The 26,851-nt window shown below is 36.3% G+C and overlaps 1 protein-coding gene across 1 annotated transcript in view; it reads left to right on the top strand.

The window, feature by feature from the left end:
• Positions 1-26,851, top strand: part of LOC150082370 (uncharacterized) — a 76,095-nt gene that overhangs the window by 34,477 nt on the left and 14,767 nt on the right. The window contains exons 3-4 of the mRNA XM_090380526.1: positions 9,149-9,308; positions 12,001-12,156. Coding sequence (XP_090236652.1) covers positions 9,149-9,308; positions 12,001-12,156 — 316 coding nt within the window. The remainder of the gene's footprint in view (positions 1-9,148; positions 9,309-12,000; positions 12,157-26,851) is intronic.

Below are 26,851 nucleotides of genomic sequence, written 5' to 3'. Positions count from 1 at the left end.
TTTGCAGAAGCAATTTATACAGAGGCTTTTCAGAAATATTCAGTAATTTTAGCCATCTTTTTTCTTACTGTATTTACTAGGATATATAATACTGTATACATATAGTATAACATTTTCCTAGTTTTTCCCAAATCCAAAAAACTAAGTGGCAAAGTAAGAATTTTAGTTTAATGCACTTATAAAAACCTGAGATATATTTCATCAAGTAACATTATTTTTGAAATGCATCTCAGCCAGTATTCCATTCACAGCTTCTATTCTACATGCTATCAAATATATAGTAGGTAATTTTCAGATGTGTTTATCTTTAGCATTAGTAGAGGCATTTGATGCAAGAAAGCAAGCTTATGCAGCATCAGCCAAAAAAAAAAGAAAAAAAAAAAACCCACTTCCACTTCACCCCTCTGTTCGTTCAAAATACCTGTCCAGCTGAGCCTTAAACTTATTTAGGCTATCAACCTCCACCACAAGGGATGGAAGTCTGTTCCACCAACCAACCACCCGCTGGCTAAAGGCAAATTTCCGCACGTCTATCCTACATCTGTCTTTCCTCAATTTGAATTTATGCCCTCTCAGGTGATTTTTCTGAGCTAGAGGAAGAATCCCATCAGCATTGAGTATGCTTAAACCATTCAAGGCTTTATACACCTCTATCAGATCACCTCGCTGGTGCCTAGTCTCCAGACACTGTAATTTACAAAACTTAAGCCTTTCTTCGTAAGAGCACCCCTTTGTTCCATTCACTAATCTTGTTGCCCTTCTCTGTACTCGTTCCAGCAGCTCTACATCCTTCTTGAAATGAGGCCTCCAGACCTGTATACAGTACTCTAGGTGTGGCCTGACCATTGCCTTATACAATGGAATAATCACCTCCTTATCCCTGCTGGAAAAATTCCTACTACTACCTTATTGAAGGGCTGGAGATTGCTTTCCACTTAGTTTCTTGAGTTGTTTTTTATTTGTATTTTGTAGCCCCAGTTTTCAAAATCTCCATTTCTTCCTTCAGTATTAGTCACTGGCCTCCGTAGCCAGGTGGGCAGGAGCAGCAGTGCGTAGCATATGCTTCTTGATTAGACCGGGGTTCGAGCCAGTGCCCACCAAATACGGAGGATGCGTAAAGGTCAGGAAATGACCACTGCATATCCCTGGAGCAATATGGCCTTAGTTGCTAATGCTTCTAAAAACCAAATAACAACAACAGTATTAGTCACTATGACATTATCAATTGTAGCTTCTAAATTTACATCTTTTTAAGTTGTGATATTTTTCAAATCAGTGACTTCAGACTTGATTGGGATCTTGTATCTAGCCAGAATTTTTCAAATTTCTTCTCCTCACTTTATATCTAGCATCCAAAGTATATAAATTATCCGTCAATTTTGTTGATTATTAATTAACTAAAATAATTATTAATTTTCATAAATAGAAGAAGAATTGTCCCTGTTTCTTTTATGCAAACCAGCAGTTAGCATAGTAGAAAGAGAAGGAAAGTTAATTTTTCAGGCTTATGTGATAAATAAGAAAAAAATTTTTCCCATTACATTTTGTGATTATCAAATGCATATCAAGGAATTTTGAAATATTTTGTAACAATGCAAATTTTAAAAACCAATCCGTTATTTGTAGCATTATTTGTGTTATAAAATATTTTAATAATTTGTAATAATACAAATTTCAGAAAATCATCCGTTATTTGTAGCAGGGGGTTTTTTTTTTTTTTTTTTTTTGCACTCAAGGTAAAACGACTGCAAAGCTTTTTCAACACCAGGTTTCAAATTTTTAACACAGCTATGAGAAGTTTCGTTAGAAGATAAATTTTACATCCAGAAAACGTGCTACACCGATACTGTTTTCTAAAAACAATTGCAATAATGCAAATCCCCCCCCCCCTTTTTTTTTTCTTTTTTTTTTTTTTATCAACTGCACAGTGAACTGTTATCAGTTTTAACTATTTCCAGCATGGCTTCCAATAGATGAATTTCCTTTAATTTTTTTGTTTGTAGATGCAATACGCATTGTACAAATGAAGTAAGGTCTTTTTGTTTTTTGAAAACAATTCTTTACAATTTTTTGGCTATGTTTTCTTTCACTTCCTTTCTTTTGTTGTGATTCTTAAACACAACTGCAGAGTATTGCATAGAAGTCACCTTTAGAGTATGGTGTCACAGCTGTGTAATGTGTAAGCATCAATTGCTATGATATGTCAGCAGAACAGATGCAGGAAATTCAAACAAATCAGATAGTGCATCTTATTAGTAATTAATACTTAGACAACGTACACTTGTTTTTCTCAGGAATAATCAAAAAAGCTTAAGAATGTGCATACTTGACTGTACATTTTTGCTCTTTGTGTCATATTAATAGATTTCTGGAAATTAAATGTGGGGGAAATCAAAGAAAACATTTCTGGCAACAGCTGTTGTGAGTTTCAGCTCTGTGGATAGAGTAGAAATTAAAATTAATTAGTTGTAATTTGTACTAGATTAAAAAAATTCCCCAGGCAACTGATACCACATTAAAAATAATCTAGTTTCCTCTGATCTTATGACTTTAGCTGTTCTGACTTCATGTGACTATCCCAGAGGCATAAACAGAAAATTTATTTATTTGTTTTGTAGTATTATGTTAAAAAATAATTTCACTAATAAAAAATGTTTCAAGATGATGATGCATTAAGATTTTTGGATCTAAAAAAAATCTATGGGTTGTAATTATGACTGCCAGCAATAATTTTGTAGCCTAGGGCAGCACAGAAATTCTTAAGGGAATCAAACCCAAGCATTTTCCACGTATAATCAAGCATAATCAAAAATAAAAATTATAAATAAATGTTTTTTTAATACTGTACTTCAATATGCAGCTTTGTTTGATCATGTGGCTTTATTCGATCATGCACATTCAAGTACAGTAAACCCCCGCTATTCGCAGTTTCGCGTATTCGCGATCGCTGATTTAATATAAAATGAAACCTAAAAAAATGTGAATTTTAAAGCGCCGTGAATATTATCTGTCATAAAAAAAACATGAGCGTGGCTAAAATTATCTTTCCCCGTCAAAACAGCGCTCAGTGGGTGGGGGGAGACAAAATCGCAGGCGTGGATGTTTTTCGCTAATCCTTGTTCAGTATGTGTTATGTGCTTGTAATGGAAGTTTTCGTCGTTTGCTTTTAATTTATATGCTTATAAATTGAATAAATTTATCAATTTATAAATTGATATGCTTACAAAAGTAAATCTACGGGTTAGAAAGAACTTGTGGACAAGTTCTTTCTAACCCGTACAAAAATATGGCTACGAATAACAAGAGAAATGTGAAAATATCAAAGAAGGGGATGACATTAGCGAATAAAATTAAGTTATTAGACAGAATTTCTAATGGTGAAAGTGTCTCCTCAGTGGCAAAACATTATAAAATCAATGAGTCAATGGTACGATCAATCAAAAAATCGGAAGAAAAAATCCGCCGTAGTGTCCGTGAAAACGCGCTAATTGCTTCAAAAATTTGCTCTGTAACTCGTGATGTTAAATTAGAAAAAATGGAAAAAGCTTTAAATCTGTGGATAGAAGACCGAACTCAAAATAAAATTCCATTAAGTTCACTCATCATTCGTGAAAAGGCAAAACTCCTTTATCAACACTTTAGCGAAACTGGTGATAGCACTGGCAGGATAAGTTTTTTTTTTTTTTGCTAGCAAAGGCGCTGGTTTGAAAGATTTGTTTGAAATTTCTAATAAATATTACATTTACTATTAAATTGTTTCTTATTTTCATTTCGATGCCATATGCTTGCATTTCACAATGTACATAGTCATATTAGGAAGGTACATATAATACATACATAGACAAAATTTTAGACTAGTTTTTCTTATATATTTCATACTTTGGAACGGAACCCCTTTATTACTATGTATTCGCGTTTTCGGTATTCGCGACATTTCTCAGGAATGTAACCCCCGCGAATAGCGGGGGTTTACTGTACATGCATTTTGTACTTGTGGCGCACTATGTCCATATTTGCCGATGCGCCTAATAAATCCCAAAACAAACAGGATTTTGTACTTGAACTTCAATTTAATTTTGTTTTGTATTTTTTTTATTTGTGGTTTTTTAAAATTATATGTATTTTAAATATAATGCCTACCATGTAAATGATTTATAAATAAAAAAAACAAACTTATATATTTAATTTTTTATTCTGGGGTGCATGACCTTTTTAAGTAAAATAAGGGTGTGCGACCAAAAAAGTTTGGAGACCGCTGGTGTAGAGGAACAGTATTGTCAATTTGGAGCAGATATAGAAGTGTAGTCAGCTGCAGTGAGACTACATCAAATAAACTGCAGACTTGACATTTCCTTATGCACGTATACTTTTAAGTAAAAATTTAATTATATGATATGTGTACTTAGAAATGAAGGCAAACAAAGTACTCATATCACAGAATCATATTAACAAAGATGTAGTACACTTTATTTTTGCCTTTTTTTTCTTCCTCTTTATCTGCTTGTTTTGATTCCTTTATTAAGTGCTGATTCTGGATTATCTGCTGATTATCCTTTATATCAAAAATTGCCTTGTTAAAAATCTGTTGCCTTTACCACCATAGTAAACTAAGTGAAGTATTCATTTATTGTTATTGCAACAGTGGGCTGAAAAGCGATGCTCCTTATTGCATAACATTTGAAGGAGTAGAGATAAATTAAAAAGAAAAAATTTGTAGATAAAAAAATTTGTCTTTTATTATAAAATAAAAGATAAAGAGAAAAATGGTACATAAGTTTTATTTTTCTACATCTGTCCTGCCTAAACTCAATACATTTCAACCGGCACATAATTTTTTTTATATGTTCAAATAAAATTATTTTGGCTGAGATATCTTCATGACTGCTTTAACTTCAAGTTAAAGCAGCATGAAGCTTGGGGGGGGGGGGGAGTAGCTTAGGGCCAAATCTGAAATAAAGTGAGGATGTGGAACAACTTCAAATTCTTGCTATTGTTGTATGGCTGAAGTGAGGTTGCTGTTGTTATCTTGAAACAATGTTGCAATTTTGCAAGGCCTTACTCATTTGATTCACTTTTGATTGTGAATCTTTTTTCCAGAAATTTAGAGCCTTAGAATTTGGACTTAGCTGGCTGCTGAACATGAAGATTCCTTGGACCTCCTTGTTTTCCATGTCATATTGGTGATGAATACTGAAATTCAGCAAATCTAAAATTTTCGGCAATCAGAAACTCAAAACTGCATGTTCATAGATGTTTCCATTTAAAACAGTGTAGTGGTAATAATAGTAGTAACGGAAAATGATGCAAGAAAGTAGGCTTATATAGCATCAGCCAGAAAAAACCTAAACAGTTCACCCATCCGTACCCTTCAAGAATTTGTCTTTGTCTTCCTTGAATTTATTCAGCCCATCCACTTCCACAACAACAGATGAAGACGTGTTCCGACAATCAACCACCTGCTGGCTGACAGCAAACTTACACACATCTGTCCTGCAACTATCCTTCCAAAATTTCAATTTATGCCCATTCACGTGTGTAGTCTGAGCAAGTGGAAGAATGCCATTAATATTCGGCTTATTGAATCTATTCAAGGCTTTAAACACCTCAATAAGATCACCCCCACGGGTGCCTGGTCTCGAGACACTGCAATTTTCAGAACTGAAGCCTTTCTAGGGAAGAACACCCTTTTGTTGTCTTCATCAATCTGGTTGCCCTTCTCTGCACCTGTTCCAGCAGGTCTGCATCTTTCCTACAGTGAGGCCTCCAGGCCTGTATACAATACTCAAGATGCAGCCTAACCATGGCTTTGTACAAAGGGATAATCACCTCCTTATTCCTGCTAGCAAAGTTTCTGTATATCATTGACAAAATGCCATGAGCTGCCCTGGCAACATGTCTGCACTGCTCAGAGAATTTCATATCTTTTTCATTTTCCACTACCCTGAGTGTAGTACCACACAGTTGATAAGTTGTGTTGGGTTTACTGCTACCTATATGCACAGTGCCTTGAATTTATCAATGTTAAACTTGAGCTGCCATCTCTCAGCCTATCAATCCAATTTTCCCAGATCTTGTTGCAGTAGCTCACCCTGATTACTGTTTATAACCACCCTGCAAACTTAGACATTAAGCCTGATATACTTTTATCAATATCATTAATAAATATTGAAAACAACAATGAGCCCAGCACTGAACCCTGGGGAACTCCACTGATAACATTAGTCATTGAAGAGCAGTGCTCATTGACAATCACTCTCTGTTTTCATCCACTTAACCATCCTTTTATCCCCATAGCAGTAACCTGCCCTTAATGCCACATTGCTCTAGTTTGTTTAGTAGTCTTTTGCATGCAACAGTATCAAAAGTCTTCCTGAAACTAAAGTAGATCAGTACACTCCTTACATCAGAGTGTACCAATCTCAAACTGCAACTTGGTGTGTTATGAGAAGAATTTAAGTCACTGTAGAAATGAGTGCTTACCCTAGAAACAAATGTAACTGGGAACTCATTAGGGAGTCGAGTATCTTTTGACCTGCCAAGTAATGCAACCCCTGTTTGGGTCCCAGAAAGGAATAGTGAAGTGCAGACTGCTCTGGTCAAAGATGATCTAGTTTTATTGGGAGACTCTATTGTCGGGTAACATTTTTTGTAATAAAGATAGGTGGTCCTGAACCAGAGTGTTTGCCAGGAGCAACATTTGATGATGTTACCAACATATTGTCAGATTTTAAGGGAGGTAGAGAGAATTATTATTCGTGTGGGGACTAACGATATTAAATGTACACGACCTGGACATCTGTTGGATAAATTAGGACTGTGCTGAAAAAATTCTCGAGTCTAGAGGGGAAATTTTTATCAGTGTGGCCTGCATTTGTAGGTAGAAGGAATCTATTTTGTAGAGATGGTATTCATTTGAACAAAGATGATGCAAAGTGCCAGTATAAATGAGGATACCCTAAGGTTCAAGGAAACTGCTAGTTAGGGGGAAGAAAGGTAATTTAGATCATGATATGGGTCAGAGTAATGCAACATGGATTCTTGTTTGTTACCACAACAGCTGATGTCGCTAAGATGTTCTGAGGGTAGCAATGTTTCAAATGAAATAACTTCAAGGAGTGTATTAGGGTAGTAAACTATAGAAGATTACTTAGTCTCAACTATTTCTCGTTATTGACAACACTCGTGGCATTACCGCCACGAGTGTTGTCAATAAAATGGCTGAATTTGAACTCCTGGTACAAATTCGGCCATTCTGTATGGCTGAATTTAAACTAATGCTGATATAATAGTGCTAACAGTAACATGAGGCCACCCGGAAATTGGTGATAACGAGTTCCACTATGGTACATATAATGTATTTAGGAAAGATAGGGAAGATAGGAGTGGAGGGGACATGCTTCTTATCAAAAGCAGCCCGAGCATGAAAAAAGCTTTTGTTGAGTATGAAATTACGTCTGCCATCATAGAATCTGTGTGGTGTGAGTTTGGAAGCAAAGGAACATTGAGAGTGGGAGTAATCTACAGACCAGAATATTGTGAAGAATATGACGAGAGTCTTTACATTCAGATGGAATGGGCAAGCAGGTGTAAATGTCTTATTATGGGTGACTTTAATCTTCTTCAAATTAATTGGAATAAGTGGGAGGGAAACTCTACGTGGGGAAAATCTTTTTTAAATAAACTAGATGATTATTACTCAGACCAGCATGTTAGAGAAAGTACTAGGGGTGAGAATATTCTTGACCTTATCATTACAAACGAATGAGATGACATCACATGGCTTAAAGTACAGGAACCATTTTCAGGAAGTGATCATCAATCACCAGTTGAAGATGAAGAAAGATGTTACAGAAGTTAAAGGTATGGGGGGGGGACTTTGACAGTTTAAGGTGCTATATGGCAACTCTAAATTGGGCAGATTGCCGAGGGATGGCAAATACATTTGAATTATGGAATACTTTTAAAGTAAAGATCATAAAAGCCATGAACACATACCTTCAAGAAAATATTATAGGAGGAGGAAGAGGATGCCGAAATGGATGACTGGAGCTGGCTGGTCAAATACAGCAGAAAAAGATAGCATGGGACTGTTAGAGTGATGAAAAGTACTGAAGCCTACAACAAGTACAAGTTGATCTGTAACTTAGGCCATGTTGCTTCAAAAAGACTTTGGTTTATTGCATATATGGTCCAAAAAATGGTAACTAAAATTTAATGCTTCTAAATGTAAGGGGCGTTATGCATTTGGGGAATAGAAACGCTTGAGTCACATGTTAGCTGGGGGGGGAGCTAAAAGTGGTTGAAGAGGAAAAGGACAGGTGTTATGATTCAATCTGATGTGAACTTTTTCCATGCAGTGTGAACAGGTGGCTAGGAGGGCACAGTGTATCCGGTCTGTGATTTATAGTAGGCAGAAGGACGTCATGCAGTCTAATCATCACCTCTTTATAAGGTGATGATTAGACTGCATTTGGAACATTTGTATTTAGTTCTGGAAACTACACCAAAAAAAAAAAAACATTTTGTTCGTGTCACCAACCTGGCTGCCCTTCTCTGAACTCGAGAGGGTTCAGAGAAGGGCCGCCAGACTAACCAGAGGATACAATTATAAAATCTCAGGGAATGACAGAAGGTTGGATCTTGTGAAGTTCACCTATGGGCAGTGGGTTATTGAACATTGAAATAGTCTCCCAGTGTGGTGGAAGTAGTCAGTCTGACTGTTTAAAGCAGAACTGGATGATTACCTTGTATAAATGGGAATAATATGAATATTATTTTGTTGGAATTTTTATTATTTTATTTATTTTTGGCTGATGCAGAAAATGTTTTTCCTTACTAATACTAAAACAGTCTTTAAGTAATGTTATTTGTTGTAGGCTTCTCAAGATAATCTCTGGTTAAGGTTGTGCATTCTATCTTGAGTATTAAGTTTATAGTATTTACTAATGGCATTTAAAAATCTGGTGGCTCAAAAACACATAGGACATAAGACAGGATAGTCCTTACTTTACTAATTTATTTCACAGACCATGTAGCTCCGTTAAAATAGCTGCAAGTTTTTAAAAATGCATTGCCGAAATAGACTTAATTTACAAGTATAAGTAACCAACATTTTGGGTTTATCATATATTCCTTGTTTGTATTTCAGAGAGGAAAGTTCCGTCCTAATCTCATGGATTTAGTACGTATCAATACAGAAGCTGCGGTACGTAAAGCAAGCAGAAAATCATTTCGAAAACTGCCAAATGTATCACCTGCAATTACAGCATTAACTAATTTGAAAGGTGTAGGTCCTGCTTCAGCTTCTGGTAAGTATGGGTTTTGTTAAAATGGTTTGTTTTTTGTGTACTCATTCAGCTTTTTAATCTGTAAAGATAATCTGATATGTGTAAAAGTTTAAAAAATTAACCATACTTTCTCTACCACTCCTTAGGTACTTTGCAAATTACTATATATTCAAATAGGGCAAGACAAAGTAGTGCAAGAGTCGAGCTACTTATGCTTTTAGTTTCAATAAAGTTTTTAGTATACAGGGTGATTCACTACCAGTGCGACAAACTTGCAGGAGGTGTAGGGGGCACAAAGACGAATCAGAATCACATAGCATTGCAGGGTCCGAAATGCCTTCGTCATGCGGTAGAGGACGTTGAAAGGGAGGTCGCTTGAACAGCGATCCCGCTGGAAGTCAGCATTTGCGAACCATTTCTTTTGAATAATCCTCAGGCTCCAATGATTGGACGCGTTGCAGATGGTATGAACTCATTTGGTTTGTTGACAGTATCCTCCATACAGTGGATTGGGAAATACCCAATCGTTGGCCTATCGCTCGAGTACTCGTACTTGGATTGCCTTCTGCAAGACGTAGGACATTCTCCTCATTGTCTGGCATCCTTGTCGTTCGCTCTCGATTCATGGTACCTCTCGTGAAACAACCAGTCTCACGTAACCTTCTGTGCACACGTGCGAAAATTGTATGATGAGGAGCACGCCTGTGCGGGAAACATTCCTGATACAAGTGCAGAGCAGCGCGCCCGTTACAGTCCGCAGCTCCATACGCGAGGTGCATGTCAGCCGGTTCAACGTCCTCTACCGCATGATGAAGACATTTCAGACCCTGCAATGCTATGTGATTCTGATTCGTCTTTGTGCCCCCTACACCTCCTGCAAGTTTGTCACACTGGTAGTGAATTACCCTGTATATCCAGCTCCCCAACCCTTTTGCTAGTAGTTTTCCAAAAGTTATCATCTCTACCATGAACAAATATTCTTGCACTTTTTCTATTCAGATGTATCTCAGCCCTACAAAAAGTAATCCCCTTTGTCAACAAATACAGGCTATGCTAAGAAAAATTACACCTCATGAGCCTTGCACAGTTTTTTCAGGCTTAAATTTATTGACAAGGCTCAAACAATGTGCTCTACTTTCATCAAAGATGAGATGTTCTAACTTATGACTTTTTCTCAGCATCAGTTCATAATGAAGATCTCACATTGTTTAATATTATTACTTGCATATACAGCAATATCACCTTTTTTTTTTTTTTTTTTGTGCCCAGAAAAAATGTCCTGGTTCTGTTTGACTCATCTCTATTGCAGAATATATTCCCCATTTGTATAACAGCTGAATTATCAGACTCTTGAGTACCTGATAACACTGCTAATTTAATTTTCTCTAGGGCATCAACTTTTACCCTTATTCCATCAAAACACAAACTTCATTCCCTAACTCTCCTTACATCTAACACACAAAAGATCATCTGTGTTATTATTATTATATGCTGCTAGAAGTAGCTTTGAATAAGTATATGCCACAGTCCATGCAAGAAATTGAATACAAAAATAAGTGTCTTTTAAACTGTTCACCACTACAGTTTTAACATAAAAGTTTAGCACTAATTGAAGTACATTTCTGTTTATAGTTCATTATGACATTTATTTTTAAATAGCTATGTATGTCTGAATATTGGAAACATTATAAGATAGATATATTTGAGTGTTTGCTTTTAGAAATTCACAAAAAAAAATCTGTCTATGAATTTCTAGTGTATATAGTGTATCTATGAATTAGTGTATCTATGAATTTCTAGATTATTATTTATTTGTTTAGTAAAATTTTGAAAAAGTTCCAGATTTTTGTGAAATCTTTTTTTTATTGTATTGTTAACCACATTGTCCATTAGTTCTCCCTGAATGTGGATTGGCAGTTTAGAATAACATTAACTTCAGGAAATTTATTAATCCAAAAAATAAAGCGAGAGAGAGAGAGAGAGAGATTGAGATTGCAAACGAGTTTATCAACAAAAAAATCCAGTGATTGGTATTAGGAATCATGCTGCTTCAAGAAACCATAACAGTCTGCTGTGATCATAATTTACACAGTTGTATTAATTATTATTAATACAACAATTTTTTTTTTTTTTTTTAATTTAAAGCTTAGATGTTGATACTCAGGAAAATCTCAAAAGTTTGAGTCATGCTATAATTCCCATTGTGGCAACATCAATTTGCTACTTTGACAGCTCATTTTGTTATCCTTTCTGTAGTAGCTGATGGTCTGTGCACTAGTGAGTGACTTAATTCAGATGAACATGTTATCTAAGACTGACTCAAGTTATAAAATGTTCAGAAGAGCCAACTACCAATCTGTCCATAGGGTTTCTCTCTCTCATGAGATTGGTTACTAGAAGTGATATGATTTATGATTCATCTACTCAACTAGAATATGTTCAAGTCCCTTACAAAAAATCATGAATCCTTATTCACTAGGCCTAGTTTACTGAATGATAATTTATCCCAAAGTAACTCAGTGAATCAAGACACTGATTTGATTTGATTTTAATCAGCCAAAGCATGATTTTCGCCAACATAGCCATATAGTATTAATTTTATAAATCTAGCAGGGGTTAAATCACAGAGCTGCCACATTCATAGGTTCTACTCTATTTTGAATTGTTAACGTCCTTGGAAAAATAAATACTGAAATTTTGTCTCTGTTTTTAGCTATTTTAGCAGCAGCATTTCCAGAACATATTCCATATATGGCTGATGAAAGTATGCTGGCAACTCCTGGTATTGAATCCATAGATTATACTCTTTCAGAATACCTCAATTATGCAGAACAGATAAAGCGCTGCTCAGATCGTCTTAAAGAGAAAGGTAAGTTATTTTCAGTGGATTGGGACTTCGAAATATGTCAAATGTTGCAGTTATTTAAGTATTGGAGACTATTCCGTGTTCTCCTGAAGTTCGCCTCAATGATTACTGTTGTGATAATTTTTCCAATAGTATAATTATAAAGAAATAATCCCTACAGATACATATCTCCTTAATTATGAAGTATCCAAATTAGTGACAAAATTGCAAGCTCTATACTTTTCTGTCTTATCTAAATTAATTGGAAGAGGGGATCTACATGATCGTTCATCAGTTTGAGATAATTGAGACTACACTGCTATTACGTGGTAGATTTAAGTAATTTATTATTGAAATGCTATAATTTGAATGACTGAAACACTTCAGTGCCAAATAATTAAACAATTCTGGCTAAGTTTCAGGAACTCACTGTTTCCCATCTTGAGGCTAGTGAGGTTAGAACATTGGTTTGAGATGCAATTTCCAAAAGGTTTTACAAAATTCTATTAATAATATGATTATATTAAATTAAGATTGTAGAAGTTACTGATGGGGTTACAGTTGCTTGGTATTAACTTTGGGTTACAGAATAATTCTTTATGGGGTAATTCGATAAAACCCAACATTATTATGAGTATTAATTACAATATTTTACCGAGACAATTAGTGTAATCATAATTAATTGGTTAATTAATCAATATCTTAGTTGTAAAATCAGACCTATGTCTGAGAAGAAGGGTTTATATAGGTTAATTAAATTTAAAGGTCAGTTGGATAGTTACCTATATGAGGAGGGAAGCATATAATTTGTATTTTATTATCTACTTTGTGTTATTTATTTTTTATTTTTTTGCCAGCGCAGCAAAAACCTGTGGCTTCCTTGCACTGTATGGCAATAACTATTACTAAGCTAAAGGTAAAGCCAACTTGCTAGCCTACTACTTCTCTTCTGACTCTGGTATTGGCAACCTTTGTAAACCACCTCCATTTCCAGTACACTCCATTCAATATCTCCTGTTGTCTTCCATCAAAAGGATGTTAGAACAATTTTAGACAATCTTGATGCCAAGAAAGCTTCAGGTCCTGATGGTATTTCCCCACTTTCTGTAAACCTGGGTGCTCCTGAGCTTACTCCTGTTCTTTTCTGTTCTCCTTTTCACACTTCCTTATTCTACTGGTGTTTTTCCTTTTGCTCATATCTAGTCAGTTCCTAAAAAGGCTGACAAATCCCTCCCATCCAATTATGAATCTATTGCACTTTACCCTTTCTAAAGTAGAAATTCAGTCCTGTTTTATATCTCACAAAAAGTATTCTTCTGCTCCTGTGCTTTTCTTCGGTGACACACCCTGATATCTAGAAAAGATCACTATCTCTATCTGTGATGTGCTTATGCCATTAGAAATCAGGGTAATCCCTGATTTCTAATGGCATAAGCACATCACAAATATTGCTTCCTCTGCGTCGAAAAAACTGGGCTTTCTCTTTTGCTCTCAGCATTACTTTTCTAAACAGCTACGTCACTCTGTACAAATCCCAAATCCACCCTACCATGGAATATTTTTCCCACATCTGGGGCAGTGCTCCTCTAACTTCTCTCAGGCTTCTAGATTCCATTCAAAAGAAATTAGATTAATTAATGATCCATCTCTGACAAAGTGTCTCCATTGTTGTCTTATAGACTTTCTGCTTCGTGCCTTTTTTTTTATAGATACTTCTTTGGGCACTGTTCTTCGGAATTGGCCCTATAATTCCCCCCCCCCTCTCTCTCTCTCTCTTCCAAACCAGTCCGAACACGTGCTGCAACTGGCCAATATCCATTTACTGTCCTACTTCAAACTTGCAGAACCAACTTTTCTTCATCTATCCTTTCAACTTCTGTTTCTGGAACAACCTCCTTTCGTGAAAATTATAATTTACAGAAATTAGGGGTTTCGTAGAGAAAAAAACAAGAAACAGGTTATCTTATTTCAAAAATTTGCCACTAGCACTAACCTGGGTCAAGTTCACTCTGGTCTAGGCTAGTGCCAATCTGAACCCTGGTATCTTATCAATCGGAACCATGGTGTCTTATCAATGATATACATGAATTTTTCTAGCAGGGATAAGGAGGTGATTATCCCCTTGTATAAGGCAATGGTCAGGCCACACCTTGAGTACTGTATACAGGTCTGGAGGCCTCATTTTAAGAAGGATGTAGAGCTGTTGGAACGAGTACAAAGAAGGGCAACAAGATTAGTGAATGGAACAAAGGGTTGCTCTTATGAAGAAAGGCTTAAGTTTTGCAAATTACAGTGTCTGGAGACTAGGCACTGGCGAGGTGATCTGATCGAGGTGTATAAAGCCTTGAATGGTTTGAGCATGCTCAATGCTGATGGGATTCTTCCTCTTGCTCAGAATAATTGCCTGAGAGGGCATAAATTCAAATTGAGGAAAGACGGTTGTAGGATAGATGTGCGGAAGTTTGCCTTTAGCCAGCGGGTGGTTGATTGCTGAAACAAACTTCCATCTGTCGTTGTAGAAGTTGACAGCTTAAATAGATTCAAGGCAGAACTTGACAAACATTTGGAGCGAGGGGATGGGTGAAATAAGGGTGTGTTTTTTTTTTTTTTGGATGATGCTATATAAGCTTGCTTTCTTGCATCATGTGCCCTTACTAATGTGTCTTTAAATTTTTTAGCTCCACCATAGTTCCATCCTTAAGAACTTTATTTCCACCCTTCAACTACTTCCTCAATCTCTCTAAGAACTTGGAAGTACTATCATGAGCTGTTTGAGCATCATTGCACCTGATAGCCTCATAAACAACCTTGTTAATCCTAATTTTCAGTCAGTGGGAAAGAACAGATTTAGTTTCTGTGCCAAAAATTCTCCACACAACCATTTCCATGTTTTTATGAGATATGGAGTCTTCTAAGGATCTGCGATGCTACGGCTGTCAAAGCAATATTGCCAGTAATGGCACTCACTGTAGTCATGCCAAAGATGGTGGTGGGTAGGGTACAGGTCTACACAGATGTTTGCCACAGTGAAGAATGATCTGGAAAAGCATGTAGAGTTCCACAGAAGCAAGACTGGTGCATATTGTAGCAACATTAGTTGATACTGATGCAAACAATGCTGTGGCATCAGATGAGATAAGCAGAAATTTTCACCTCCTGTGGTTTAACCAAACCAGTGAATAGTGTCAGTAGGAATGAATATACAAATGGCAGAGTTTTCTGTCCTAATGAGTGGAGATAACAATCCACTCACAAACTGAAAAAGAAAAGTTTTTATTTTATTACAAATGAAATGTTCATTGTGCTACAATAGATTAGTAATTAACTTTCAGTTATGAAAATAAATATCAGATATAAATGGAACATGATTGGGGATACCAATTTATAACTGGGAGTGAAATGATTTTGTGACAACCAAGAATAGAATAGAACAGATAATTGTTGAACTTTAAAAGTAAATTGCTTATGTTAAGGCTAGAAGGAACAGAATGAACCACATTAGCTCACTGGATATGAGTAGCTTAACTATTGATGATCCTGTCAAATTGCTAATGAACTTGAATAAATAGAGAGCATCCTTGGATTCAAAGGAAGTACCTATAGCTGTCTCTCCTATTCACAAAAGGGAAGGGGATCAAAATTCAAAGTGAGTAATTAGAGACCTGCAAACTTGACTTCTGTTCCAGGGAAAATAATGGATCATCTTGATAGGAATGTAGTTATACAGAAACATAGCATGCATTTGTTAAGTTATTAGTATTAATTTTTTTTTAGCAAAGACTTATTTACCAATACTCACTCTTAAGATCTGTAATTAAGGTTTAAAATCCATAAGAAGTAAAAGTAAAAAGATTAACTATATCAATGAAATAAAATAAGACCATGCTCTATGGAAGAAGAATTGCACTGCTCTTTCCCCCGGATGTCTTCTATAAAAGAAAGAACCCTATAAAAGGAAGAACTAGGATGTAGTGTTGGTAACCAAGTGTCTAAACATAAGACTTTCAATAGTTTCATCATCATTTGGTTATGTGATATAAGCGAAGGGGATTTTTTATATATAGTACCTCTAACTCCCAGGATGCATTACATTAAACACATGGGAATTTGAGATGTGTTAGCCACCATATTGATGTAAGATTGACCAGTAATTTTGCATTTAGGATTTCGTGTGACGTGTTTTGTCGAAACTATTCTATGGTTAAGGCTTTGTACTGCAGTATTCTGTGATTAGAATTTAACTTAATTAAAGTGATTGTAGAGTCTATTAATGGATTGTGATTAAAAGATTGTGCGAGTTCAGTACCAGACTGGTTAGATTTTAAACTGTTGTAATGATAGTATGCTCTGGAGTTTGCTGTCTTAGATGATCTGTATTTTGTGGTAGTGCTGCCTATGTAACAGGCATTACAGCCTGGTTGGCATTTAATAAGATATATTATATTGTTTATGTCTTGGATATTGTATTTATGATTACAAAAGAAGGCTCCTAGTTTATTATATGAGGAAAAGACTAGTGTAATGTTCGTACCTGTGAAAACGTTACTGAAGTTGATGTGCTAATTGGCTGTGGTATGGGAGTATGACTTTGGTGCACTGTGTATAATTATTATGTCTTGTTGATATGAGGGTTAATAATTCTATTTCTTACTGTTAATATGGTGTCTGCGGGTGTATGATTGCCTCTGACTCATACACCCGCGGTGACTTATTTAAAAATAGGATTTGGTTTGAAGTTTTTTTGGATTATGCTAAGGGAATTAATGAAGTAAGGAATATAAGATTGAGAAATTAATGGATTGTATATAGGGTAAATATGTACATATGTAAATAGCGTTTTAAGAGTTTAATTTGCACTGATGCAATTTTTATTTACATTTTTTTTTGGAGCTATTTTATCTTTATTTATATTCAATTTATTTTATTTATATTTTGAGCTATTTATATCAGTTATTTTTGCACTGATGAGTTTTTATTTATATTAGCAATTGCTCAGTTGAAAGTTTAAAGTTTTGTGAGTTTACAATTTGTAAAATAAGGAAAAGGGGGGGGGGATTTAAAAAAAGGAGAAAGGAAAGGAAAATGAAGGAAGGAAAAAAAGGAGGGAGAAAAAAGAAGAAAAAAAAGAGAGGAAGAAAAAACAAAGGAAAAAAAAGGAAAGGGGAGAAAAGAAAAAAAATGAAAGAATTATAAAATTAGAAAATGTGGGGGGGGGGATATAGCAAAGGATCAATTACGGATGAAATTATACGTTAAAGATTTAAGCACGGATGAGCTGTTGCTCAGGTAGCGTAGTGTAGGTTAGTAATGATGATGTTAATATGGTGTTTTGGATTAGTTGTTTGGGGTTATTTCCTGGCTGTAAAAGTTTTTGTTAAATATTGTAGTTCTGCCACTGCATCTTCTTTTGAGTGGTATAACACAGATTTCTTTGTTCTATAAGGGTGGTGAGAATAAAAGTGTAGAAATTTTACAGCATGTTTTTTGCTTATATATCCTTGTTCTAAGTCTATTTTTCAGATTTATATATGGTTAAATTTAGAAATTTTATGCTATGATTTTCTTCTAATTCTAATGTATATTTTAATCTATTGTGTATAGAATTAAACTTAATTATCAGGTTACTGATAATGGCCTTATTGCCTATGAGCAGTATGTCATCTGCATACTGCCCCCCCCCCCCCCTCACAGAGAATAACTTAATCTCTGTGAGGGGGGGGGGGGGGCATAGATTAAGTATATGATTTTCAGTAGCTGCTAAGTAAATTTCTTATAGTGGAGCTGAAATACCCAGTCCATTGGGAGTCCTAAACTTGTGCATAAATTTAATTCTCACACCGAAAATGTCTCACTCTGATTAGAATGGTGGACAATTCCAGAATACTATTGTTGATAGTCAGGGTAGTACGGTCTTTGATCATAGGGTCCGCTGTTAATAATTCATGCAGTTTCTGTAATATGTAGTCGACATTTGCATTGGTGTATCGTTATATGATGTCGTAACGCACAAGCATATCATTATCTGATATGTGAACGATGTTAATTCCATTCAAAAGCTTGATTAGTGTTGTAACCCTAAATTCTGAAAATTTTATTAATGGCAAGACTATTTTAACAAGAAATGATAGGTTAGTGAATGAGGCGCCTCCGTAGCCAGGTGGGCAGGAGCAGCAGTGCGTAGCACACGCTTCTTGATTACACCGGGGTTCGAGCCCTTGACCACCAAATATGGAGGATGCAGAAAGGTCAGGGAATGACCACCGCATATCCCCGGAGCAATATGGCCTTAGTTGCAAATGTTCCTAAAAACCAAATAACAAACAACAACAAAACAAACGTTAGTGAATGCCGATTGTTGTTTTTTTTTTTTTTCTTAATATATGAGATTATAGGTCGTAACGGATGTCCTGTTTTGTGTAAATTGACATTTCCAAACATATGGTAAAATATTGTCTATAATGCCTATATTTTGTAGAGTGTGCAAATTTATTTCTTTGTCAGCTCTAAGTTTCCTGAGAATTTTAACTAGCTGGTTTTTCAGTCTAGAAATTTGCCAATTTTATGTCTTTATCAGAAAGAACCGCTTGGATTTTCTTTATATATATGGACTTGTCTTAGATTACCATAGTGTCTCCTTTGTCAGCTTTTTGAATAACAATGTCAATGTCTTTACGGAGTTTTATGGAGATTTGTTAACAGTTGTGTGCTAATGTTGTAACATGTTCTGATATGCGAATTAATGATAGTATTCATCTCGTGTATCAATTGGTTTTTGTCAGGATGGCTTTCTAATTTGATTTTGCAGTTCGATTATGCTGTCTCTAACCAAATTATAAAACCATCCTGACAAAAACCAATTGATACATGAGATGAATACTATCATTAATTCGCATATCAGAACATGTTACAACATTAGCACACAATAGTTAACAAATCTCCATAAACTCTGTAAGAACGTTGACATTGTTAATCAAAAATCCGAGAGGTTCTTTCTGATAAAGACATATAAAATTGACAATCCACACAATTTCTAGACTGAAAAACCAGCTACATTAAAATTCTCGGGAAACTTTAGAGCTGACAAAGAAATAAATTTACACTCTTCAAAACATAGGCATTAGAAATGCCTGTGTTTTGAAGAGTGTGTAAATTTATCAAACTTTTGAACGAATTGACATCTTTCAGATAATGATATGTTATGTGATATGGCATCTTATGATGCCGTATCACTATACACCAATGTAAACGTTGACTACACCTACAGATACTATGCTCAAAGACCATACTACCCTGAATATCAGTAGTATTCTGGAATTAACCACCATTCTAATCAGAGCGAGATTATTTCAGTTTGAGAATGAAATTTATGAAAAAGTTTAGACTCCCAGTGGGATTGGGTATTTGAACCCAACTCACTGAAATTTATTTAGCAGCTATTGAAAATCAAATACTTAATCCATTCCCCCCCAAGATTAAGTTATTCATACGATATGCAGATGACATATTACTCATAGGCAATAAGGTCATTATCAATAATCTGTTAATTTAGTTTAATTTTATACACAATAGATTAAAATATATATTAGAATTAGAAGAAAATCATAGCATCAATTTTCTAAATTTAACCATATATAAATCCGAAAATAGACTTAGAATATATAGGAAAAAACACACACTGGAAAGTTTCTACACTTTTATTTTCACCGCCATTATAGTACAAAGAAATCTGCATTATACCACTCACAAGAAAATACAGCAGCAGAACTACAAAAAATTTAACAAAAACTTTTACAGTAAATACCCCAGTAAATAACCCAAACAGCCGATCCAAAACACCATATTAACAGTAAGAAATAGAATTAATAATTATACACAGTACACCAAAGTCGTACTCCCATACCACACCCAATTAGCACGAGAACTTCATTACATTTTTACAGGTACGAACGTTACACTAGTCTTTTCCTCATATAATAAACTAGGAGCCTTCTTTAGTAATTATAAAGAGACATATAAATACAACATCCGAGACAAAAACAATAATATATATCTTTTGAAATGTCAACCAGGCTGTAATGCCTGTTACATAGGCAGAACTACCACAAAATACAGATCATCTAAGACAGCAAGCTCAAGAGCATACTATCATTACAACAGTTTAAACTCGCACAACATGCATAATCGTTTAATCACATCCATTAATATATTCTGCAATTACTTAAGTTAAATTCTAATCACAGGTACTCTGTGATTAGAATTTATACTGTGAATTCATACATTAGAATTCATACTGTGATTACAGTATGAAGCCTTAACTATAGAATGGTTTCGACAAAACATGTCATATGAAATCCTAAAGCATCCTGAGAGTTAGAGCTACTATACAGTGGTACCTTGGTTTGCGAGCATAATTCGTTCCGGAAACGTGCTCGTAATCCAAAGCACTCGTATATCAAAGCGAATTTCCCCATAAGAAATAATGGAAATCCAGATGATTTGTTCCAAAACTCAAAAATATTCATATACTGTAAAAATGATTTAATACAAAATACATACATACCTTTTTTATATTTTTAAAAGCAATCGAATTTATTAATTATTGGGTAGGACGACTTTCACTGTCACTAACGGAATCACTACTATCTGTTGACTTTTTCTTTTTGTGCGACTTTAACAAGAAACCTATCCAATGACACTTGCTTTTGCCTCCTTTTGAGGATTTCACGGAAATATGACATTGCATTGTCGTTAAACAGATTCATCGCTCGCACTGCCACAGCCTTACTCGGGTGGTGCTTTTCTACAAAATTTTGCACTGTTTCCCACATTTTACACACCTCCCTAATCTCATTTGAAGAAGGGGATGTCTCCATTTTTTTCTCCTCCTCCTCAGACGAGATCTCCTCCATAACCTCTTGCTGTTGCTCGTGATGCAGATCCATCAGTTCGTCGGTGGTAAACTCCTGGCCATGTTCCTCCACCAGCTCTTGAATGTCGTCCTTATTCACCTCCAGTCCCATGGCCGTCCCCAAGGACACAATTTCATCGACAACTGGCAGCTCCTGTTCATGAGCAAACCCCTCAACGCAATGAGACCACAGTTTTCTCCAAGCAGAATTGAGGGTTCTCTTGGTGACCCCATCCCAGGCTTTATCGATGATTTTGAGGCAGTTTACGATGTGGAAATGATTTTTCCAAAACTCTCGGAGGGTTAGGTTAGTTCCTTCGGTCACCTCGAAGCATCGCTGAAATAGTGCCTTGATGTAAAGCTTTTTAAAGTTCGAAATGACCTGCTGATCCATGAGCTGGAGTAATGGAGTAGTGTTGGGAGGAAGGAACTGGACCTTAATGAATTCGAATTCTTCCAGTAAGTCGTTCTCAAGGTCTGGAGGATGAGCAGGAGCATTATCCATAACCAGCAAGACTTTGAGTGGCAGTTTTTTTTCTAAGAGGTATTTCTTCACTGCAGGACCGAAGACCTCGTTGATCCACTCAATGAACAAGATACGAGTGACCCAAGCCTTGCTGTTGGACCTCCACATAACGGTTAACTGGCTCTTCTGCACCTTGCATTTCTTGAAGGCTCGTGGATTCTCAGAATGATACACGAGCAGGGGCTTGACTTTGAAATCACCGCTTGCATTAGCACACAGCAAGAGGGTGAGACGGTCTTTCATGGGCTTGTGACCGAGCATGGCATTCTCTTCTGCTGTAATGTAGGTCCTCTTTGGCATCTTTTTCCAAAAAAGCCCTGTCTCATCACAATTAAAAACTTGCTGCGGCAGGTAACACTCGGAAACCATGAGCTTCTGGAACTCGGCAACGAACGCCTCAGCTGCCTTAGCGTCCGAACTCGCAGCCTCTCCGTGCCTCACAACACTATGGATGCCACTTCTCCTCTTAAAGTTATCAAACCATCCCCTGCTCGCCTTGAAGCCTTCTTCGTTTTCTGTAGACGTACCAGGCAGTTTACTTACGAGGTCGGCGTACAAGGCCTTTCCCTTCTCACAGATCAAGTTCTCGGTCGCAGTATCACCTGCTAGTTGCTTCTCGTTTATCCACACCAAAAGCAACTTTTCTACATCTTCCAGAATACGTGGCCATTGCTTTGATATTCTCGTGACTCCTTTTGCTACATCTAGTCCCCTTAGTTCTTCTTTCTTCTTTAATATTGTGCAAATTGTTGACGTAGACTTCTTATAAAATCTTGCGATGGCGGCCACTTTCATACCTTGTTCGTGCTTCTCGATGATTTCCTTCTTAACTTCTACCGTAATCATCTCCTTCTTCTTACCGCCTTCCTTTTCAACCCTTTTCTTCATTGGGGCCATTTTCGTAGTGCACAGTTAATAAATAACAGTCACCAAATTTGAACACAAAAAAAAATGCTTTACGCACATACACGTGGTCACAACGTTAGCACGAATGTTCACTACAATGTTGACTGTATACGAATGAGGTATGCCGACTGAGACTGAGCATGTGAGACGATTAAACACTATCCCGAGCAGCACGTGATCACGTGACGCTCGGCAGACAATTTTTAGGGAATAAAGCACAATTACAAAATGAGGAGGCACCCTTGATACACATAAACAAAGCTGCGCGAGTGTAGCAACTGAATAAACAACACCGTAAAGGCAGAGATACACTATTAACACCTCACATTTTCCTAAACCACATTTCTAGGGGTTACTACCATAAAACAATAAAAACAGTTTCCAGTTGCGTTTCTGCTAATGGAATCTGTTATAAACTGGTAGTAAACTCGATCTAATTGCATACCGATAGCTGGAATTGTGTTGCTTTTTACGTTATTATGGTGAAATGTGTTTCCCCTTCACTGATATAAAAACATAAATACATTTTCAGAATCTTCTCTTCATTCCTATCGTGTTGCGTTCAGTTGGGGTGATTCTGCGTTCCACTGCCATTTCTTGTAAACACAAAGGCGAATCGTGCATAAGCGAATTCGGTTCGTGTTATATAAGATATCGTTCCCCTATTTATAAATCGTGTATGATCGAATTCGTGTAGTGTAAACACGTGTTATACGAGGACTGACTGTACTCGTATTGCAAGACCTCGCTCGTTTATCAAGTTAAAATTTATTAAAAATTTTTGCTCGTCTTGCGAAACACTCGCAGACCAAGTTACTCGCAATCCAAGGTACCACTGTATATACAAAACCCCCTTCACTTATATCCCACAACCAACTGACGAAACCATTGAAAGTCTTATGTTTAGGCTCTTGGTTACAGTCACTGTGTCCTAGTTCTTCCTTTTATACAGTTCTTTCTGTTATTATTCCAGTAATAGATGACAACTGAGGAAAAAGGCAGTGCACTTTTTCCTCAGGACATGGTTTTATTTTCTTTCATTAATGTAGTTAATCTTTTCAATTTAACTTTTACTTCTTATGGATTTTAAACCTTAATCATGGATCTTAATAGGTGAGTACTGGTAAATGAGCCTTTGTGTTGTACTGTACTGTTTATTTACTGTTTATTTACTGTACTATTTATTTTCTCATTAAAAAAGATTTAATGAGTAAATAAACAGTACCTTTAGCTCTAGCTATACAGTTATATAACTACATTAGTAATGGCCATATGTTGCAAGGAAGCCTAAGGCTTATGCAGCACCAGCCAAAAAAAATAAATAAATAATAATAATATATAAAAAATTAAATAATTGATGAACAATAAACGAAAAGGAAATAGACAACCTACGTGTTTTCCCCTCCTCCCATAGGTAACTAACTATCCAGCTGACCTTTGAATTTGAGTTACCCATGTAGGTAACTTATTCCAGTAATTTATAACTCGCTAGCTAAAATAAAACTTCATGCGATCCAGTCTAAACATACCCCCCATAACTTTAATTTATGGCACCTAGTTCTAGAACTATTTATAACCTTGAAAATGTCACCCTCATTCATTTTACTTATGCCTCTCAGAGCCTTAAACACCTCGTCCCCTCTAAGGTGCCTAGTTTCCAAGCTGTGCAACCCACATATTCGAAGTCTTTCCTCATACGGATGCCCTTTTGCTGATCTTGCCAGGTGAGTTACCCGTCTTTGGATCCTTTCAAGAAGCTCAATTTCTTTCTTTAGGTGCGGTCTCCATACATGAACACTGCATTCCAAGTGTTGTCTAATAATAGCCTTATATAATGGGATTATGACATTCTTATCTCTACTCGCAAATGTTCAATAAATAATCAATAGGACACCATGGGCCTTCCTTGCAACCTGTCTACAGTGTTTGCAAACTTCATGTCTGGCCACATCATAACTCCCAAGTCCCTTTCTTCCACTACTGACTTTAGTTCAACTCCACCAAGTGTATAAGTTATTTTGGGTTACTGTTCCCCAGTTGTAAGACATTGCCCTTAAGTGGATTAAAGCTTAGCTGTCAATTTTGTGACCATCCCTGAGGTGTACCTAGGTCACTCTGAAGAAGTTCTGCTTGGCAGAGCTTCTTCAGAGTGACCTAGTATCCCTTCATCAATGTCATTTATGAAAATAAAAAACAACAGTGATTCCAAGGCTGATCTTTGGGAAACTCCGTTTCTTACATTAACCCAATCTGAGGGATAACTATTTATCACAACCCTGTGCCTCTTGCCTTGAAGCCATCCTGCTGTCCATTTAAGGATTTTCCCTGTGATTCCAACTTGTTCCAGCTTAGAAAATAAGCTGGTACAGGTGGAATCACAGGGGAAAATATTTAGCTGAAATCTAAATAAACAATGTCGAAATTATTGACTAAATCCAGCTCATGTGTGACCCTCTCAAAATAGCTAACCAGATTTGTTAAACATTATTTTCTCTTTACAAAACCATGCTGCATATCCCTCAGAATTACATTTCTATCTTAATGATCCTGAATTCCACCCTTGATCATTGTCTCCATGATTTTCCCTATTACTGAAGTTAGACTGACAGATCGGTAATTTCCCACTTCACTCTTAGAACTGCTCTTATGTATTGGAGATATATTGGCAGTTTTCCAATCCAACCGAATCTCTCCTCAGTCTAGTGATGTTCTCATAACTAGCCTGAATGGTTCAATGCACTCACTTGCTGCCTCCCTTAAAATTATAGGGTATATGCCATCAACCCCAGGAGCCTTACTTGCCTGTAAGCTTGAAAGTTTTTTTCATTAAATAATCATGTAAAATTTCAATATCATTAATTACATATTTTTCAACATCGCTCCCAGAATTTCTCATTGCCATAAAGGGTTTTTCTTCTGTAAATATCAATGCAAAGTAATTGTTGAGTTTGCAACATCAACTGGGGTATCTAATAATGTCCCATATCCATTATGTAAGGGTCCGATCTGTTTTGTCCTCTTCTTTGCATTTATATATGTGAAGGATTCCTTATCCCCACTCTTTACTCTCTTTGCCAGCCTAACCTTTTCTGTGGCACTATTACAGATCAATTTGTAGCTTCAGTACTTTTTATTGCTCTGTAACTTTTCCATGCTGTCTTTTTCTGCTCAAATAATCTGACAACTTCATTTTTCATCCAACGTGGAATCCTCTTTGTGGAGTATTTTTTTAATGGCATACTAGGGAGCTTCATCCCCAGCCTACTTTGTTTGCTAACCCCCGCGCATGCTTTTCTACATATATAGAGGTAGGACGGAGTAAGTCAAATCTTTTCTATGTAAAGACACACCTGTCAAAACACACTGATTGATATCTAATCTAATATATAAAAGAAAATAGAAAGTGTAAGAAAAAACTATAAAAAGTAAAATTGTGCAAATGTTTTGAGTGGATGAAAGTTATTATTAATTGCAAGTTCTACCTTAGCCTCTTCACTGGACAGACTGATGGCTATGCAGGCCCTCAGAGGCCTCATGGTTATCCAAGATGACACTATGCTGTAGCTTTTCCTAGCTGGCACGGTGTGGGATGCTGACACTGGCCGTTAGGGTAACCCCCAAGGCCAGTAGGCGACAGAGCTGTAAAAAAGCATGCTCCACCATAAGAATCTCTTTCCCTATGTTCTTTTATTCCTACCACCTGGGGTGGTTGTCTCTTTACTGTCTCCCCTTTCAATCAGGCAAATGCCTCAACTATTCCCCCCCCCCCCCGTTCCTTTTATCCCATTATCTCCTTTCCAATAATTTTTTTTTTTTTTTCCCCCGGCTCTCCTTGGATGCATAGGCTACACCAGAATTCACCCCGCCTGAGCTTTCTTCTCTCCTATTGTGTCCTGGCCTGCCTCCTTGGGGCAGTGATGGAAACTGGAGATGTTGGTGGCTTTCCACAGGCCCCCAGGCTAAGTGGCCAGAAGAACAATACAACTCACACTAATATTTCACAAAACACACACCCTGGCCTTATACAGAGTATTGTATTTTACACTAAGTAAAAACATGAAGTTAGGGGAGACTCCCAGCACCACCAGACAAAAAACACTATGTCACTGTGATCGATATCTAATCAGGAAATGACCTATGTAATTATTTACTTGTGCATTTGTAGTGTGCAGAATTCTCGAGGTGGAATAAATATCACAATTTAATTATTTGCATGCGTTTACATAGATCACTTAGGAAAAGGTCTTTTGCTTCGGGTTTCATAATGCATGAGGAATATTGTTGCATCCCAAACAGCAGGAAATAGTTCACTGAAATATTTACAAAGTATACAAATATTTAAAATATTTACAAAATACTAAATTACTATATTTACAATT

The sequence above is a fragment of the Mastigoproctus giganteus genome, chromosome 8, assembly GCF_048544385.1.
Source record: "Mastigoproctus giganteus isolate SK-2022 chromosome 8, ASM4854438v1, whole genome shotgun sequence".
NCBI lineage: Eukaryota > Metazoa > Arthropoda > Arachnida > Uropygi > Thelyphonidae > Mastigoproctus > Mastigoproctus giganteus.
Note: the sequence above shows the minus strand (reverse complement) of the source record. Positions and strands in the feature narration are given on the sequence as shown.